This window comes from Phaethon aethereus (genome assembly GCF_964289735.1).
Source record: "Phaethon aethereus genome assembly, chromosome: 25".
NCBI lineage: Eukaryota > Metazoa > Chordata > Aves > Phaethontiformes > Phaethontidae > Phaethon > Phaethon aethereus.
The window spans coordinates 4,934,271-4,951,929 of record NC_138601.1 but is presented as its reverse complement, the minus strand read 5'-3'; the positions used below and the strand labels follow the sequence as shown (position 1 = coordinate 4,951,929).

Here is a 17,659-nt window from a genome sequence, read left to right as displayed (position 1 = left end):
GGGGGTGAAGTGTGTCTGGGGGGGCGGGGGGGGGCCGGGGGGGTCGGGGGGGGAGAGGAGAGGGCAGTTTGCGGTATCAGTGTGCTACAAATCACTATTCTGGGAACAGTTCACCAGAGACGGACTGGGAATCACCATCCCTACTTTCCTTTTCTCCCCCCGACTTCCAAATGCCAAAATAATAGCTTGAATTATGCGCTCACGTGACGGGGACACGTCAACCTTTTGCCCATTTTATACAGAATTGGGAAATGACCGGCTCCCCCCTCCAGTCCCACTAATTCCCTCATCAGCAAATTCCCCAAACTTCCCGGGCAGCCGGGCGGGCAATGCCACTCTCTCCTCCTGCCGCAGCTGGGGCTGCCCTGGCCTTTGGGGCGTTCTGGGCTGCTTTTTTTTTTTTTCTCTCCCTTTAGTTTTCGTTTTTATATTTTAACCTGAAGGCGGAGAAAGCGACCAAACACTAACGAGGAAAGCCACGGCAAGCAGCCACCGCTCCCAAAGCCTCAACGTCCAGCCAAACCGGCAAAGACGACGAAAAGGAGGAAAAAATAACTGGTTTGGGGGACAGGAAGAACGGAGAGCGGGCTTCTCTTCCTCCCTGGTGGCGGGGCAGCGCCCGGAGGCCCTGGGGACGGGCTCCTCGCCCCGGGCTGCCGCGCCCCGGCACCGAGGACGCGGCTCCTCTGCTTCCCACGCTCACGCCCGGGCTCCCCGGTTCTTCCCATCTTAATCCCCACCCTCCTCCTCCTCAAAAAAAAAAAAAAAAAAAGAGAGGGAGAAAACGAAGATTCAAAACTTTCCTCCCAGTGCCCTTCCTTCGCCTCCCGAGAGGACCAGGCACCTACGCTACCGCCGTGGCCGTTTCTGTGAGAAAAGGAAGGAATTCGGTTAATTTTTGCAACGATACTCGCCTGAATGCGGGACCCGGCTGGCGCTGGAGAACGAGCTGGGCATGGGGTAGAAGGGACCTGGGAGAAGAAATGAGTTCCAGTTTACCTGCTTCCATCTGAAAATTCATACAGACTAACAATTTCTGAGGAGGAAGTCTCAGGAGAGGGAGAAAGAAGGGGTGTCAAGGAATTCTAGTTCTCTGGTTTGGGATGTTTACACTGAATGTGGATCGTCTGTAGGGAATCGTGTGGATACCGCTGAGTCCTGCAGCCTGCACAGTGCATCTCTGCAAACACCCCACGAGCACAAGGCACACACGCGAGCTACTGCCCTTCGCGAAAATCCTCGGTTACCGTGAGGGTACTCGGTCCATCATCCTCATCACCATATCAAAGGGCTCCCAGCCATCCCGGGCTCTTAGTTAATTTTTAATTAGGCGGGAAAGCTTTGGGAACTGGAATGGGTACCGTAGCAGAAGACGTAGGTGGAAGCGGGGGTTTTAAATCCTAGTTCTGTTTTTACCACGGATGAGAGCAAAGCGGTGCTGGCCGAGCCGGGACGCGCCGCACTGAGACACGCGTGTTTTTGCCCATCCCTACGCCCACCAACCCCCTGGGCAGAGGGAATAACCTGCCTATGGGAATAACCCGAAGAAACCCAACTGTTCGGTGCTGATCCACCCCAAACAGCCTCATCCCGCTGCTCCTGGATTTACCCACTGCTGCGCTGCCACGAAGTGCTCTCCGACCCACCCCCTCCACACCCGGGGTCAGATTCCCCACGCTGGAAAAAAGAAAAAAAAAAAAAAAAGTCGTTTTTTAGGGAGGCTGGGAGAAACGAAAACTAGAAGGTGGAAAGTTACCCCCACACCCCTAAAATATCCTGTCCCGGAAGAGAAGTGCGAGCACCACCATCATATAGATCTATACGGTTAAATTTCAGAAAGTGTCCATTAATATCAATTTACTTCAATGAAAACTTTGGTTCTTCGTGAAGTTGATGATTTATGATAAAATCAATTAAATTACGGCCACTTAGGGCCTGCGGTTTCTTCTCAGATTTCATTCACCAACAGATCAAGCGCTTAGTAAAAAATTTCAAGTTTAGCTGGAGGCGAGTAAAGATAATTCTGAAGCTGAGGAAATTTAATGCAAAGCAATTTTCAGAAAAAAAAAAAAAAGACGCTTGTGTATCCGAGCTCCTGCTCTCTGCCAATATACCAGTTCGCCTCGGGAAATATTAGACACTGAGTCAAAACTTTTCCAGTTTCACAATGTATGAGGACATTTTTAGAACTGGCAACTTGTCCCGGGGACTGAGTTATTATCTCGCTCTAAAGAGAAAGGAACCAAAGGAGAACAGAGAGCCCAAATATATATATATAGTTAGAAAAACTTTCCAGGTTTAATTCGATTTCTCGGACTTTTTTTCCCTCCATACAAACGATTTTCCTGTCTCACTCTTAAAATACACATCGGGCGTTCACGGGGGAGGATGGAGAGAGGAATTTTTTTTTTTCTGAGCCAGAAATTAATAGCACAAATCCATAGAAAATAACGCACACGGTATTCCCACGCGAAACCTCGCCCTCCCGGCCGTTTCCCTTTCAATCCCAGAAACAGCATTTGAGCGAAATGACCCATTTGCAAGGACATTCCCCCCCCACCCCCCCAAGCCGCAAACAAACCTCGAGCCTTATTAAAACCTGATATTTTCGGACTCCCCCAGTCGCCACCGCTTTTATGCCAAATATTTAAGAGTCTCAGTCTTACCCCATTTCGGTCAAATGCACTGGCTGGCTAAAAGGAAAAGCAGCTCCACTAACCAGATGTTTCTTAGTCACATCTGGCCACTACCCCCGGACCTGGGGAGGGAAAACGCGCTATGGACATACACAGAGCTTGGGAATTTTTTTTTTTTTTAAGAAGCCCTTGTAATTAGGGTCTGCTTCAAGTAAACAAAAAACTTTGTAGGGCCATAAATCACCATCACATACATTCTTCGGTTTAACACCCCGCTTTTCCAAGGGGCTTTTGTAGTTTCTTTTTCAAACGAGAGAGAGGTGCTAAACCTTTAACAAATGTGTCCCAGACAAACTTCGCGGGGAAACACGCGCTTGGAAACAAGCGGTTTGCAGCCGGTCTCGGTTATAGACCCTGCGAGATAATTTTTGCTCATCTTCAGCTTCCCTGATCCTGCTCCCGCTGCATCAGTCTTAATTTATTACCGGGAGAAAGTCAGCTATAGCTCACGGTGAGCGGTGGAGAAGCCTGTCAAAGCTTTCGGATCAATTAATTATATTTCACAGCGTCGGAGCCGAGAAGGTAGGAAAGGCAGAGCTGCATCATTCCTTTTTTTTTTTTTTTTTAACTTCTTACCTGCGATACTGTCCGACCCAGGACTTCAAGAAGAAGGAGCGAAGCCGGATCGGGGTGGTGCGGGTTCACAACTGGAGCAGGCAAATTAAGGAGAAGAAACTACTTTATTGCACCCCGGTGGATCTTGCTGACAGCTTTCCCGGCCGGTTTGGATTTTTTTTTTTCCCCCCAAAGATGCTTTGATTTTTTTTGGACTCGCTCGATTCAAACGGAACTTGACTTGACGTGGAGAAAAACAGAAACTCTTCCAAAACAGCTTAAAGTGTTGCAAGGATAAGCCCCCTCTTTGCAGAAAGATACCGAGCGGAGGGGGATGAGATGGGGGTGTCGGGAGTGGGTAGGGTGCGCGCACGTTCCCTTACTAAAAAAAAAAAAAAAAAAAGGCCAAAAAAACCTCCCCCACTCCCGAATCCTTGGTATCTATCCGGAAAGCTGTTTCTCTTTATAAAGACTTAAAATGTTGCAAGACGGTTATAATACTGAGTGACAAGGGGTGCTGGAGAGAGGGGAACCAAATGGATTCTGGTTTTTAGAGCCAGTAGGAATTGGCCAGCCTTCAGTGTCAGGATTCAAAATTGATTCCATATGTCTCGTCCGGGGAAAAGGGGAAAAACGGAGGAAAGAAAGAAAGAAGGAGAGAGAAAGAAAGGAGGGGATAAGAGTTGTGCAAACCCCACCGGGTTTCTTTCTTTCTCTCACCTCCCCATCTCTCCGGGTAAATACCCTGTCACTAAATCTTGCACTTTTCCAGGGAATCTTTTGGACTCTCGCCTTTGAGGCGCAGAGAGGGAGAGGTACCAGTAGCAACAAAACAGATCCTGGAGGTTATTTTTAGACTCGGCTTTGCTGGAACTGATCTCAGCGCGGGGAGAGGAAATATGGACCTGGAAGCTGGTGAAAGGGCGAAGCATGCCATGGCGTGGCGTCAGGTCCCAAAAAACGGGAGGGAAGGTGGGGTAACCCTCCCCGCTGAAAAAATACACCCCCACACCTCCCCAGCCCGGAGCTGGGCAGGGGTCGGCGGGTGGAGGCTGAGGCAGGCGGGGGGCTCGCAGGCTGCGGGGCACGGCGGCGGTACCGGCACCCCCGGACCGGTGGGAGAGGGGCTGGGGGGGCGGCTGGTCCCTCGCCCCCTCCCGCCCCGAGCCCAGAGGCTGCGGAGTGCCATTCCTATTGATTTCCCCGGGACATGCTCGGGGAGAATTTGACCCGAAGTTTTTCAGGTTTCTCTCCTGACCTCTAGATACTGCTGCCAGTAAAGCACTGATATATTTCGCGTGGAGTCGGACATCAAAAGGAGACGAAATAGGAACGAGTGGGGATTTCTCCCTAACCCCTCCCCTCATATCTACGCTAAAAAAAAAAAAAAAAAGGAGTCAAATCTCCACCATCGCCTCTGATTTATAGCCCTCCTTTTCAGCTGGGATGGTTACGCGCAGGGAAGTGTTGAAATGTGGTTATTGCCTTTTATTTCTTTCGTCTCCCCCTTCTTCTCCTCTCCCTCCAACCGGCCAAAAAAAAAAAAAAAAAAGATAAAACTTCAAAGAAAACCGTCACCGTTTCCAAACTTTTGCCTATTTAACTGAAAAGCGACCGAGCTCTTCTCCTTTGTCCTGTCTGCCTGTGATTCGTGTTCGCTTCCGTTTTTAAAGATAAAAATTAAGAGGCATAACGAGCACCGGCCCCGGGCCCTCCCCTGCGCCCCCCGGCCTGCAGCGGGGCGGATTTGGGGAGATGCCGGCTTTGCTCTGGTCTCAGACGCTTCGCCTTGAGCTGCCCAGGGGTGATGCTGGGGGCCGGGCGGGGCAAACCCTGGCCTGGAACCCCCTTTCAGGGGAAAACAAAAAACACCAATAAAAAAAAAGGGAGTGGGGGGGAAGCTGCCGCCGCGCCTCTCCGCGCCTGAGCCACAGGTTTCTGCGTTATCCTCTTTTATTGCTCTGCTCCGCTCCCCGCTCTCCACGCCTTGCAGCTCTCGCCCTCCGCGACGCTTTGATCTTAAATAACTCTCTCCTACCGCCTGCAATAAATTATGAATTAAGGTGCTGTTGACTCGTATTTACAACGTTAATAGCTTCCTCTTTTGGAAAAGATAGGGTTTGTCTGGCCGAGAGGGGAAGGGAGGGAGATTTCTTTGGGGATGAGATGTGATAAACACGGGTTCGCAGCGCTGATAGACCAGGGACTCCTGACGGGATGACAGGCAAGGAGAAAGGCTTCTTGCACAGAAATTAATGAAATAGCACTTGCTCCAGCTACTTGAAATAGCTTATTATCTCCACCCGCCTCTCGAACGTTATTTCTGCCATTTGTAACTCGGAGGCACAATAGCTGCTTTCTCGAAAAACTCGGGTTCAACGAGTTTAATAAAGAGATACGGTTTTAAATAGTAAGGAACTATTAGCTCGTTATTTTTAGCGGATCTGGGAGAGCAGTGGAGCTGTTTGAGCGGCTGAGCTGGGAGAGGCGGCGGCGGGGCTGCGCGGAAGATGCGCGGAGGATGCGCGGGGCAAGGGCTTCTGCTCCGCACTTCCCTTCCCCACCGTGGCCCAAACGAAGCCCTTCCCCTCGGGTCACCGCTAACCGCAGAGGGGAGAAACCTGGGTTTTGGGGGGGGGGGGAGGATGGAGCTGACCCGGGTGGGGGGAGCAGAGCCCTGACAAGCTGAGGCAGAACCAAGGACCGCCCGGCTCCCAGCCTGGGTCTGGGGTCCCCTCCCGGGACTGGGGTCGCCTTCCGGGTCTGGGTCCTATCATCCTGGGTCTGGGGTCCACTCCAAGGTTGATGGCTCTTCTCCCGAGTTTTGGAGTCCTAGCCCTGTTAACGGGGTGCCCTCCTGGGTCTGGGGATCCTAATCGTGGTCCGGGTCCCCTAATAGGGGTCTGGAGCTCCTATCCAGGCTCTGAGTCTCTTACTGGCGCACCGGGGCTCTTATCCAGGGCCACTTTTCGGGCCCGGAGCCTCACGCCAGGTCCGAGCTCCCTTCGGGATGCCGTGCCGCGGCAGCCCTCGGCCACCCCATCTCCTCCCGACATCATATCATGAAAGGCCGACATTCGCACAAAGGCGGCTGGGCCGGGGATAAATAAATAAAGCCCCGGTATTGATTTAAAGGGGGCTGCCGCCCAGGGCGGGGGCTGCGGGGTGGCTGCCCGCACCGAGCCAGCAGCCACCTCCCGCCAAGGGACAATTTCTCACGCTCAACATCCTAAACCAACAGAAAAAAAAAAAAAAAAAGAATGCAACAATATAAAACAAAATACCGCCGAATAAAATAAAGTGGGGGGGAAGGGGTCTGCATCCATTTGAAGCTCGACAACTTAAATTAATACGGGGCTTGACAGAGAATGATGCTCTATTTCTGGCTCAGTCACCGTCCCTGGATCTCCCTTAATATTTAATGAAAGTCGCTGAGTTGCTCTAATTTTGCTACATAAAGGTTTACACTAGCAGACAGAGTTAAATATCCCGGCTCGGGCGGTGTGAGGCTTGGCTGGCGAGCAGAGGGGAGGGAAGGGGGAAAAGCGGCGAATTCTCATCCGAGAATCCGGTGCGAACATTTAATCTTTGCTCCTGTTGTCAGTTTTATTGACTCCTCGCATGTTGGAGCTTGTAAAATATTTAAAAACGCGATCTCCCACTTCCTCCTTCCCTTTCAACACTCCCGGTTAGGACCAATTTGGTCCAGTTTGGAGACGGGAGGGGAGGGCAGCGCCTGCCTCCTGACCTCCCATTTTCCGCGGAGGATGCGCTTCCCCCGCAGACATCAAAGCAGGTAGCGGTGCTCCCCGTTTGGGATATACGCCTCGTCCCCAAAGCTTCAGCTTCGCCAGCGGCCTGAAAGAGGTTGCCCTGCCAAAACTCGGCTGTATTTTAGACAGGAATCACTATAAAGGTAACAGCTGCCGGTCAGGTCCTGCTCCTATTTAAGCCCATTTTCAGTGCTACTTCCCCTCGGAGCTCTGCTTTTCCCGAGGTAAAAAACAGGCCCGGGCTCCTAAAGCATCCCTTGGAGCTCCTTCTCCACCTTCCATCGCAAGAACACAGTCCTTCACCTCTCCACCCATCACCGCCGCAGCCTTTGCGAGGTTAGGGCGCTGGAAAAGCCACGCAAAGTTACCGTCCTGCTAGAAAAGCACAACGAATGACCCGCAATGAGTTTATTCACCTTTCTGTCATTGTCACTGCTTATGGGGACAACCCCCCGCTGCTGGGGTCCCTCGGCAGCGCCCCAGTTCCCGCAGATCCCCCCCTTGTTCTGGGTTTGATGGGCAAACTCCCCTCCCTGCCCTGCCTGGGACCGGCTTCCTGCCTCTCTCAGAGGCAGCTACCTTGCAGCCCTCCTGCTGCAATCTCTTTTTATTATTATTATTAATTTTTGTGCATTTTAAGTCCGATATCTGTGGTTTAAAACGGGGCAGCTCCAGAAATTGCCTTATTTTGCTAAAGCAACCTGTGCCTGTTCTCCAGCGAGGAGTCCTGCCGGGGGACGGGGAGAGGGAATTGGGGAGAAAATGAGTTATCGTTGATAAAGGGATGCTGCAACGCAGGACTCCGAGCTGTAATTTTTATATTAAGGTCGTGCTCTTTTACCAGGTTTATATGCCAATGAGGCGTTCCCGATTTACCAAATTTATACAAATCTCTCCTTAATTGGTAATCACAGATGCTGTAATTTAAGACCCCCAGCTACAGAGCTTTCATATTAGCTGCTGATCTATTACTGTAAATCGTCTGAAATAATCAACTCCAGGGAGTGGGGTAGAGAGAGATCCTCGCTCTAAAATATCATCGCTTGCACATCATTTTCACTCGAGAAATGATTTATCTTGGACACCACTATAAACAACACAACTCTCTCACAAACACACACACAATGGCAGCCGCACTGCTGCTGACATGTTTATTGTAATAAATCAAGAAAGGGGGAAGGAAAAAAAAAAAAAGGTTGCAAGGAGAGAGAGGGAGAGGGAGAGAGAGGAATATTCCTAAAAATATCAATGAAATGCCTCGATGGGTATAAACACACATACCACCATGTGAAGAGAAATGGGAGGAAATGAAGACGGCTATTTGTCACATTTTACGACAATAACATTAATAACAAACAATAAATTTACATGGACATATAGACACGCTAGGAATTGGGAAGCCCCTGCTACTTACAATAATCCAGCCCTCGGCGTGGCTTCGTGGTTCCTGAGAATTGTTTTATTGCAGACTCCTCTCCCTCTCCCTCTCTCCTCCTCTCCCCCTCTTTCTCTCTCCCTCTCGCTCTTTCTCTCTTTTTTTCCCTCAGCTATAGGCTTGTTTTTTAAAGGACAGTTGAATTTCACGTCAGACACAAGGAGACCATGTCTGCGATTTTCCTGACGAATACATATCTATTCTGCAACCTCTGCATTAATTATTTAATGAATCACGTGATGGGGAAGGGGGAAGGGGGTCTCTCCGTTTCATACTCAAAGGACCACTGTGACCTTCCACCGGAACAGTATTTTTTTAAAGAAGTTTCGAACCGAACGAAGCTTTTCTAGATGGACAGAGCTTCCCCCCCCCGGGCTCGCACTGCGTGGAACTGCGCTGGGCGCCCGCCTCTAACCCACTGCTCTGTCAAAGGGCAGGATTTGGGGTTTATTCCCCCGTCCTCTCTCCTGCCTGGAGCTGAGGCACCCTTCTCTAAATCTTTCCTGGAGGTTGGCTTTGCTGGACCTTGGATCAGCTAAGCCACATCGTGCTTCCCCCCGCTTTTTTTTTCCCCTCTGCGCACTGAGAGTTTTATTACAATCTCATACTGAATAGCACAACTGTTTTAGAGTCTAACCAGCTAAGAATATTTATACTCTTGGTTTTAAAGAGCTCAGCCCTCCCTCCGCCTCACTTCCAGGCCTTTTCTCCCCAGTGCTGTTATTGCTTGGCCAGCCTTTATTGCATTAAAAAAAAAAATCAAATTTTGACTTTGAAGAGAGCTGCCAACTACAAGGATCCCGGAAAAAAAAAAACACACAACAGCAACCCACAACCTAAACAAAAAAAAAAGGCCTCAGCAACAAAGGGGGCGGCTGGGAAAGGCTGCGGAGCAGCCGCCGAGCAGGCAGCCGAGCGCGCGCTTCCCTGGCACAGCGCTGCCTGCACCCCGTGGGCAGCCAACGCGCGGCCTCGCCGGCTCCCCACGTCCACGGGGCGTGGGGGCGAGGAATAAATATCCCCCGAAAAAAGGCAGCGAGTAGAGTCCGAAAGCGTCGGGACTGTGTCCCAGCGCCCACTGGTCGGCCGGTGCGGGGCGGGGGGCAGGGCAGAGCCCACCCCCACGCACCCCGCATCCCCACACCCCCACCGAAATGCCCCCCCCCCGCCACGGGTAAGGCCTAGAGGGAGCTCGTATTAAACGGAAAAATTGATTTAACGAGCCTAAAAGAGGGGTTTCCCCCCGCTTTAAGTCGAGCCTAGGTGGCTGGGGGTGCAAGGCAGGTCTGGGCTCCCCCCGGCCAGGAAGGAGTGATCGAGGAAGCGCTTCGTTTTCAAAAGCTCTCGATTATTTCTGAATCGATTTTATCGAGTGAAAGTGGTTGTCGGAAGAGAGACTTTTGGTCAAGGTGTGGGAGGGAGCGTGGGGGAAAAAAACGATTAAAAGGGGCTCCCGTCGGTGGCGGAGGGGGTCCCACGAGGGAGGAAACTTCGGGGGGGCTTTTATGGGAACTTCAGGTCAATTCAGAAGCCGCAACTTTCTCTTCACACAACCACTTCTTTTTTTTTTTTTTTTTCCTTAGTCATAAACCGAAGTGTCCCTGTGAATGGAGTCGGGTAAATAATAATAATAAAAAGACTAAAAAAAAAAAAAAAAGATTAACAAAAAAAGAACAAAAAAAAGGGAACAGGAACAGAACCAGGCAGCAAACGGAGCAGATACCCCCCCTCCCCTGCACCTCCGCTGGCATTTTGGGGTTTGTTTCATGCAAAAGAAGCACCCATTTCGTGGTTTTTTTGTGTGTTTTTTTTTAAAGCCCCCAGTTCAAAGGGTCGGAAACGCGGCCATAAACAGCGGCTTCGCCCTCCAAGGTGCCATGATCAAAGCCGTTTTCTTTCTAAAGATAAAATGAACGTTTATATAGTGAGAAAGCGAGATTGATTTACGGATTTAAACACGCCGTTCTTATTGCGGATCATAAATCTGTCACCGGGGCTGAGAAACTCCCCAGCCCGCTGGCCGAGCTGCCTTGAAAGCGACCCAGCGCTATACCGGGGCACCACGACCCCCCTCTGGCTCCCCTATACCGTGCAGACCCCCCCCCTCATATCTATGCATGTATAGGTAGATATACATATATATTTGTTTTTATTTCCACCATACCCGTTCTCTCAGTAACTACATCTCGGTGGGGCTGGGTGACGCGATTTTCGCTCTCGCACAAAAATCCTTATTTTGTCCAATTTTGGGACTAAGAGGAAACAAAGGCGGGGGGGTCAGCAGCCCGGGTGCCTGCGGGGTGGGGGTCCCGCGGAGAGGCCGCCCGAGTATCCCCTTGGCCCAGTGGGATTCCCCCGCACCGCTCCGCACAGCTCCGCGCCGCTCCGCGCCGGCAGCAGGCAGCTGGGCACAGAGATGCTTTTGAGAGCGCCGTGGGAGGAGGCGCGGGGGGGGGCGGGGGGGTGGAGAGGGACTCTCGGAAACAAAGGAATTTCTGAAAATCAGGGGCGCGGGGCGGCGGCCTGACTCCCTCCGTGAGGGGCCGGGGGTGTTTGCCCCCTAAATTATTTTTCTTCAGCAACCAGCGAGCAGCCTGCTCGCCCCCCACGCCCCCCTCCTTCTCTCCTTCTCTCCCTTTTTTTTTTCCCCCCCTACAAAACAGCAAATAAACGAGCCACCACCGAGGGCTTTTGAAGTGAAACCAGAGGGGAAAGGGTCTGTCCAACCCGAGCTCGGAAACAGCGATTAAACCTTGAGAAAGCAGAAATAAACCCACTGCTAAGTCCCTGCTCTGCTCCTTTTTTCCCCCACCTTTCCCTCCCGCAGCTGGTTCCCCGCTTCCACGGCCCAAGGCCGCGGTGAGGGCCGGGGCCGGCGGACTCCGCGCGGGCGGAGCTTTGCTGAGCTCTTGCCCAGCACAATGTCCCGCCTCGGAGGGGTCAAGGGGTTTGGGAGGTCAGTCCCGGCCCCAATACACAGCTAATCGCCCAGAAAACCTGTCCTCTGCGTGACCTCCCCCCCCGCGGCTTGCCAGCGCTGGACTTGGGCTCCCCAGTTTTCACCCCTGTTCCTGCACCGCTCCCGCACGGGGCGGCCACACCCGGGAGGACCAGCACCCCCAGGACACCGACACTCGTGGGACACAGACAGCCTCCGGGACACGCGCAAAGCCCCAGACATCTTTGCAAAACCCGAGACACCCGCACCCTCGGGGATCCCGCACCCAGGGACTCCCGCACCCCCGGCGCTCTGTCAAACCCTCCCCAAACCGGCCCGTGACACAGAAAGGGAGATCTTACTCTGAAAAAAAAAAAAAAAAGAAAGAAAGAAAGAGGGGAGAAAAGGAAAAAAAGAATTACCCCCCCAGGAACTAGGCGGGGGAACCCCCCCCAAGACCCCACCGTCCGCGCGGGGTCCCGCAGCGAAGCTCCGCCGGGCTGAGCCCCAACCACGCACAGCCCCAAATCGAGGAGGAAAACAAAAAAACCCCCTCTGGCCACAAGCAATCCGCCTGCAGACTCTCTCTGCCCGCTCACATCGGTCAAAATAAAACGAGAAAACAGAAGGAAAACCCCGCACAAGAATTCACGTGTTGTTTTTCTTTCTGTCTTTTTTTTTTTTAAAGCTCCTTTTTTCTTTTGCTTTCCCCCAGCTTTCTCGTGAAAGGAGGCAATAAACCGATCCGAAATGCATGCCAAGAGAGCAGCTCTGTTACCTGGTTCGCTCCCACATCCTTTTTCCAACGCCCCAGAGACGGCCCTCATGGTTTGGGTGGTTTCTTCCAAAGTGAGAGGTCTGGGGGAAGGGGTGGCTTGGGGGGGGGTTGGTTTTGGTTTTGTTTTTCTCCCCCAAAAATAAAGCTTTCACCTTTACGATCCAGATTTTATTATTAATATTATTATTTCCCCTGAAGACTCGTGTAGGACTCCGGGTGCTTTTTTCCCAACAGACGGTCTGCGGAGATTTGCTGTTGAATAACAATGGGAAAAGGATAAGTATTTAAAGAAAAGAAGTGATTAATGATTTTCTGTATAATTCTCGCATTTTTCTTGGCTTCTGTCTGCTTATAATGGCTGTGAACTTTTAGGTCCTATAGAAATCTTCTTTTCTCCCCCTTCTATTCTATTGATACTTTCCAGCTTTGATTTGCTTCTATAGACCCCGCATTCCTGGAAGCATATGCTTTTTTTTTTTTTAAGAACGATTTTTTGCCGTTCTTAGAAGCACTATCTTGAAAATAACACCCTCTTTACAACCCCAGCAGATCAAAGTGAGAAACAGTAAAATAAAATGCAACAACAACAACAGAACACCCCAACCTCAGGCATTACAATAAAATACAGCCCTTGCCACCCTCCCTGGGAAAAAAAATATATATTTAAAAAAGAGAAACTTTAAAGGTTTGCAGTTGCTACCTCTAAAAATGCGATAGTTAACCAAAAATACATCCATAAATCTATTTCTTCTACATCAGAGCGTGTAACAGATCTTGACCATGTGACTACATTAATATTATTTTAAAGTACTAAAATGACAACAAAACGAAAAACCTAAGGGCCTTTTGTTTGAGCTGGGGGCAGGGGGACTTTTGGGGACACTTTATTTGCAAGGTGGTGGTGCGGTGACTTTCTACAACTAAAGAAATAACACAGAAACACACTCTGGCTTTAAATATTTCAAGCCCTGCCTTTGTTTCTGAATAATGCGGGGGAATATTTCGGCCCTGCTGGGGGGTGTGTGTGTGTTTCTCAGAGAATTCCGTGAACACAGAACAAATAAGTAAAAGCCATTTTTATTTAGAGGGAAGTATAAGAAAATGATTATTTTCTTCAGCTGGTGTGGAGGGTCCCTCCCCCTGCGGACCCCCCTGTGCACAATAGTCTTTTTTTTTTTTTTTTTTTTTTTGTAACTTAGAACTGGAATGTTATTTCGTCCTGAACAGTATTTTCAATACTTTCTATGAGAAAGAAAATGAAAATTAATACAAGAGCTGAGGCTCACAAAAGAAGCCATTTGTCTTCTTGATTATCTATTTGCTTGTCAGGCTATGAGCTATCGCAGGAGCCAGCTCCTTTGTAATATAAAAATACACAGAAAACCTGCAAACACCGAGAAACATCTGTGCAAAAATTAGACTCATTAATGCATTAACTACCTTGGAGAAGGAGGTGGTGGTTTTTTTTAAGCCGAGAAGTCTCTCTAGAGAAATACAACGCTACATACATTCCTTACAGCAAAGCAAAGCGCTAATGACTACCTCTGTTTTGTCTGAGACCAGTTTGGGAAGAGCATATTAATATATGCTTAGAACAAATAAATCATAATATGTAAGGCTTAGCAGTACTTAAGGCTGATATACCCTATAGTCAAACATCTTTTGTTTTCATTAGGGAGTTGAGGCTGTGCCATTGACAACAGAAATCCCTGTAAAAAAGAAACGTGCTGTTTAATTAATTTATTTAAAATAGATATTTCTTTCTCAACAGAACAAAAAGACAACACACACCCCCCAAAAAAAACCCAAAAAACAAAAAACACTACACAGGGTCAGATTCACAATGAAAAAATTTATTTCCAATTGCGCTTTTTTGTCGTTGTTGTCGTCCCTTTTCTCTGCTATTTACAGGTACCGCCGGACACCGCGAAGGGCACGGGGGGGCGGCGGCGGCCGGGCCGGGCGGGGTGTCGGGGGGGGACTCTCGCCAAACCGCTGCCGCAGCCGCGCTCACCCCAGGAGGGGCGAGCCCGCACCCCTCGGCCCGAACGCACATTTGCAGTACAAAACTGGGCTAGGCAGCGGGAGAGGAGCCCCCCCGCCCCCCGCCCCTCTCCCTGGCCGCGGGGGTGAATCGGGGTGCCCAATTTCTAACCTAAACCCCTGGCTCTCCCTTCTCCCCTCCCACCCCCCCATTCCCAGACTCACAATTAACCTGCTGGACCCCCCAAAAAATGGCAGGAGGGGTTCCTACATCCCCCTCCACCCTCTCGCTTCCTTTGTCCATCACCCACTTGACCTAATTTTCCTTTTTTTTTTTCCCCCACTCCCACGCGCAGTGTGCGAGAGCCCCCCCGCTCCCCACGGGCCGTGCCCGGCAGGGATTTTGGTTGGGTTTGTTGGGTTTTTCGCTCCATCGCAAGGCTGTGCTAGAACCGCCGCGTCTTGGGGATGGCGGGACTGAAACTTTCCGTTTGTGGCTGGTAGGCGAGAAAAGAAAAAGAGGAGGGAAAAAAAAAGGGGGGGGGGGGGAGAAAATCCAGTTCGTCTTGAAGAAACTGAGCCTCATTTATTAAAGTGAGCGCTGGTTGTCGAGGTAATAGCAGACATAAGGTCCATCCTTTGTACGGGAGAGTAAACATGACAAATGGGGCAGAGCTTGGCGTGATTAAAGATGAAACAAGGATCCATCTTAGCCAAATCTGAAAACTACTATCTACAGCCTTCTTTTAATGGAAGAGAGGCACAACGGCACAGCTCTGCTTTGTTGCAGCTGAGTCTCCCTCTGTTCCCCCTATAAATAAAGAGCACCCCTCCTTCCCTCGCTTCTCGGAGCATTTAAAAAAAAAAAATTTACCATGTGTTCCCTACACACACACACAAACTCACACCCACAAACACGCACACTCCATCCATCCAAGGAATAGTTATAGGCTGGTGGCTGGTCCATGGGATCGGTTTTGAGATCCTCCTTGTGGGATCTGCAGGCTGGTAGAGGAGCTGGAAGAATTAGACCTGATCTTGGTATTTGGTAACTTGTGATCTTTTTTCCATTTCATCCTCCTGTTCTGGAACCAGATTTTGATCTGGCGCTCGGAGAGGCAGAGGGAGTGGGCGATCTCGACCCTGCGCCTCCGGGTGAGATAGCGGTTATAGTGAAATTCCTTCTCCAGCTCCAGGACTTGCTGCCTGGTGTAGGCTGTGCGGGAGCGTTTCGGTTCCCCTCCTGAGTAATTAGGGTTTACTGAACAAACACAAAGGAGGAAAAAGAAAAAAAGGAAAAAAAAAAAAAAAAAGGAGGGGAAAAAAAAAGAGCAGAAGAATTACTGAGCTGTTCCTTAAATGGGTCCTTTCCCCCCCAAAAAGCATCACACATTCTTTTGGTGGGGGGATATACTCAAAAAACCACACCGCAAAGCTTCTAAAAATATACCCAGAACCTATCTCCAAATCTCCACCTCCATCCTCACTGCTTGACGTGTATTCCTGTCTAAACGTTTTTATAAGGTCCCCTGGACACATTTTCCATGCCCTCTGCGTGTGTATATACACATATATACACACACCTCTACTTGAGCATCACGCCGTTATCCCCAAATCTTTAAAGTTCCTCCTGCACACATGCAAACAGGCAAACACAGACACTCCTTTTTTTTAAATATCACACTAAAAAAAAAGGGGGGGAGTGGAGTCAGGGGAAAATGCTAAAAGTTTACTCAACCCGCCACTTAAATACAAATTACGAAAACATAAAACTTAACTTATGAAGATTCAACAGCCATAAAAAAAGTAGCCTGCAAGAAATTGGAGGAGGATGGTAACAGAGACTTCAAAGGCACATGGCCAAGCAGAGCAATAAAAATTTATGGAGGATGTAATTATACCGCTCTGCAAACAGGCGATCGTAAATCTCCGCGAATGGTTATTTTACAACTGGTGCAATAAGATTTCTACAAGACTTTGAGGTGCTACTCAGTATAAAGCAAAGCCACTTTAGTTCACTTACCCGTGCTTACATGGACTTTTTTCATCCAGGGGTAAACTACCGGCTCTTTGCAAGAGGAACTGGAAGGGCTTTGGTTGAGAGAGTTTTGGCTGCAGGAGGGTGGTGGGCTGGGGGTGACCGGCTCGCAGGGACGGTTTGGCTCAGAGAGGTGGCTCTGCAGTCCGGCCGGAGGATGGACATGACCCCGGGGGGATAACACCGCTGCTTGGGGGCCGGAGCTCTGACAGGACGCGTAGAGCTGCTCCTTGCAGGCTGACCGCGGCTGGTACATCGCTTCATGCTGGAAAGTGCTCTCTCGCCTCTGGCTGCTGTAATATTCCGGCGAGTGATTGGGAAGGTAATCGCTGTGGGAATACTCTTCACAGGGTGGGAACTTGGGGTCCACATAGTTGGAGTTGATCAAAAACGAGCTCATGGCCATTAATTTCTTAGAATTGCACACACGAAAAAAAAATAATAGATATCTCTCTCCTAAAATTTATTCCTGTCCCCCCCTTTACTCGTTTTCCTGTTTCGTGGAACCCTCCTACTTACTGTCAAGTGAACAAAGTTGGAGTCCATGTGACAGCGCGGGCCAATGGCGAGGTGCCCCGCGGTCCCCGGATCAGGAAATCTGCCCAGCCCGGGCGCTCCCGGGGCCCCGAGCGTCCCCGGGGAGGCGGCGGGGCCGCCCGCTCCCCCCCAGCCCCGGCCCCGCCGCCCCCGGCCCCGGCCTGCGCAGCGCCCCGCGGGCGAGAACTGGCCCCCTCCCCGCGGCCCACACCCCCCGTGGGTGTGTCCTGGCTGGAGGCGGGGGGCGGGGGTGGGAAAAATAAAAATAGAGGCTAAAAATGCTTTTTCGGGGATGGGGGGCCGCGGCTGGCGGCCGCGCAGGGTCCCCCGCCGTCCCGCACCGCCCGCCTCGCCAAGGTGATGCGGGAGGAAGGGACGTTGCACCCCGAGGCTGGCAGAGATGAATAGGGCTTGGTTTGGGATCGATAAGAAATTCGTCAGCTAATTCGGGGTACCCGGCCTCCTGAACGCCCTTAGCCGTGCTCTGAGACGGACTCGTTTTCCCACGCACTGCTGGAAAAAGAGCCCATCCTCCCAAACAAGAAATCAAGGACTTGATGAACAATTACAAAAAGAGAATTAGTCCAAGTCCTAATGCATCGTCGCCTCGCCCTCCTCTTAATAAAGACGCTTTAAGAGCCAGAGCAAACCAGCAGCCTTTCAAAAACCGCCCCTAATTCCTCCAATTCGTGTTTAAACCCGAAACGCGCAATAAGCCCCTCACAAGCGGCGGGAAAGCAAGCAATCATTTCTTCTTTTTTGTCGGTGTCAGTGCTAAGGTGACACAAACTAAAGCAATAGCGGGATCCTGGCTCTCAAATCGCAGGAATAACGCCCCTGACCCCCACCCGCCGCCTCCTCCCGCCTTCGCAGCTCAGATCTTATCTGGAAGTGATGATAAAGTTTATCTCGGGAGCGCTGGAGTT

General features: G+C 50.6%; 1 protein-coding gene across 1 annotated transcript; it reads right to left on the bottom strand.

Annotated features, from left to right (window-relative positions):
- Positions 1-14,364: 14,364 nt before the first annotated feature.
- On the bottom strand, positions 14,365-16,608 carry HOXB4 (homeobox B4). The gene is made up of 2 exons (XM_082010486.1): positions 16,182-16,608; positions 14,365-15,419 (listed from the first exon to the last, which is right to left on the bottom strand). Exons 1-2 carry the CDS (start codon positions 16,600-16,602, stop codon positions 15,103-15,105), a joined length of 738 nt encoding a protein of 245 aa, XP_081866612.1. The 5' UTR covers positions 16,603-16,608; the 3' UTR covers positions 14,365-15,102.
- Between the last annotated feature and the right edge of the window lie 1,051 nt (positions 16,609-17,659).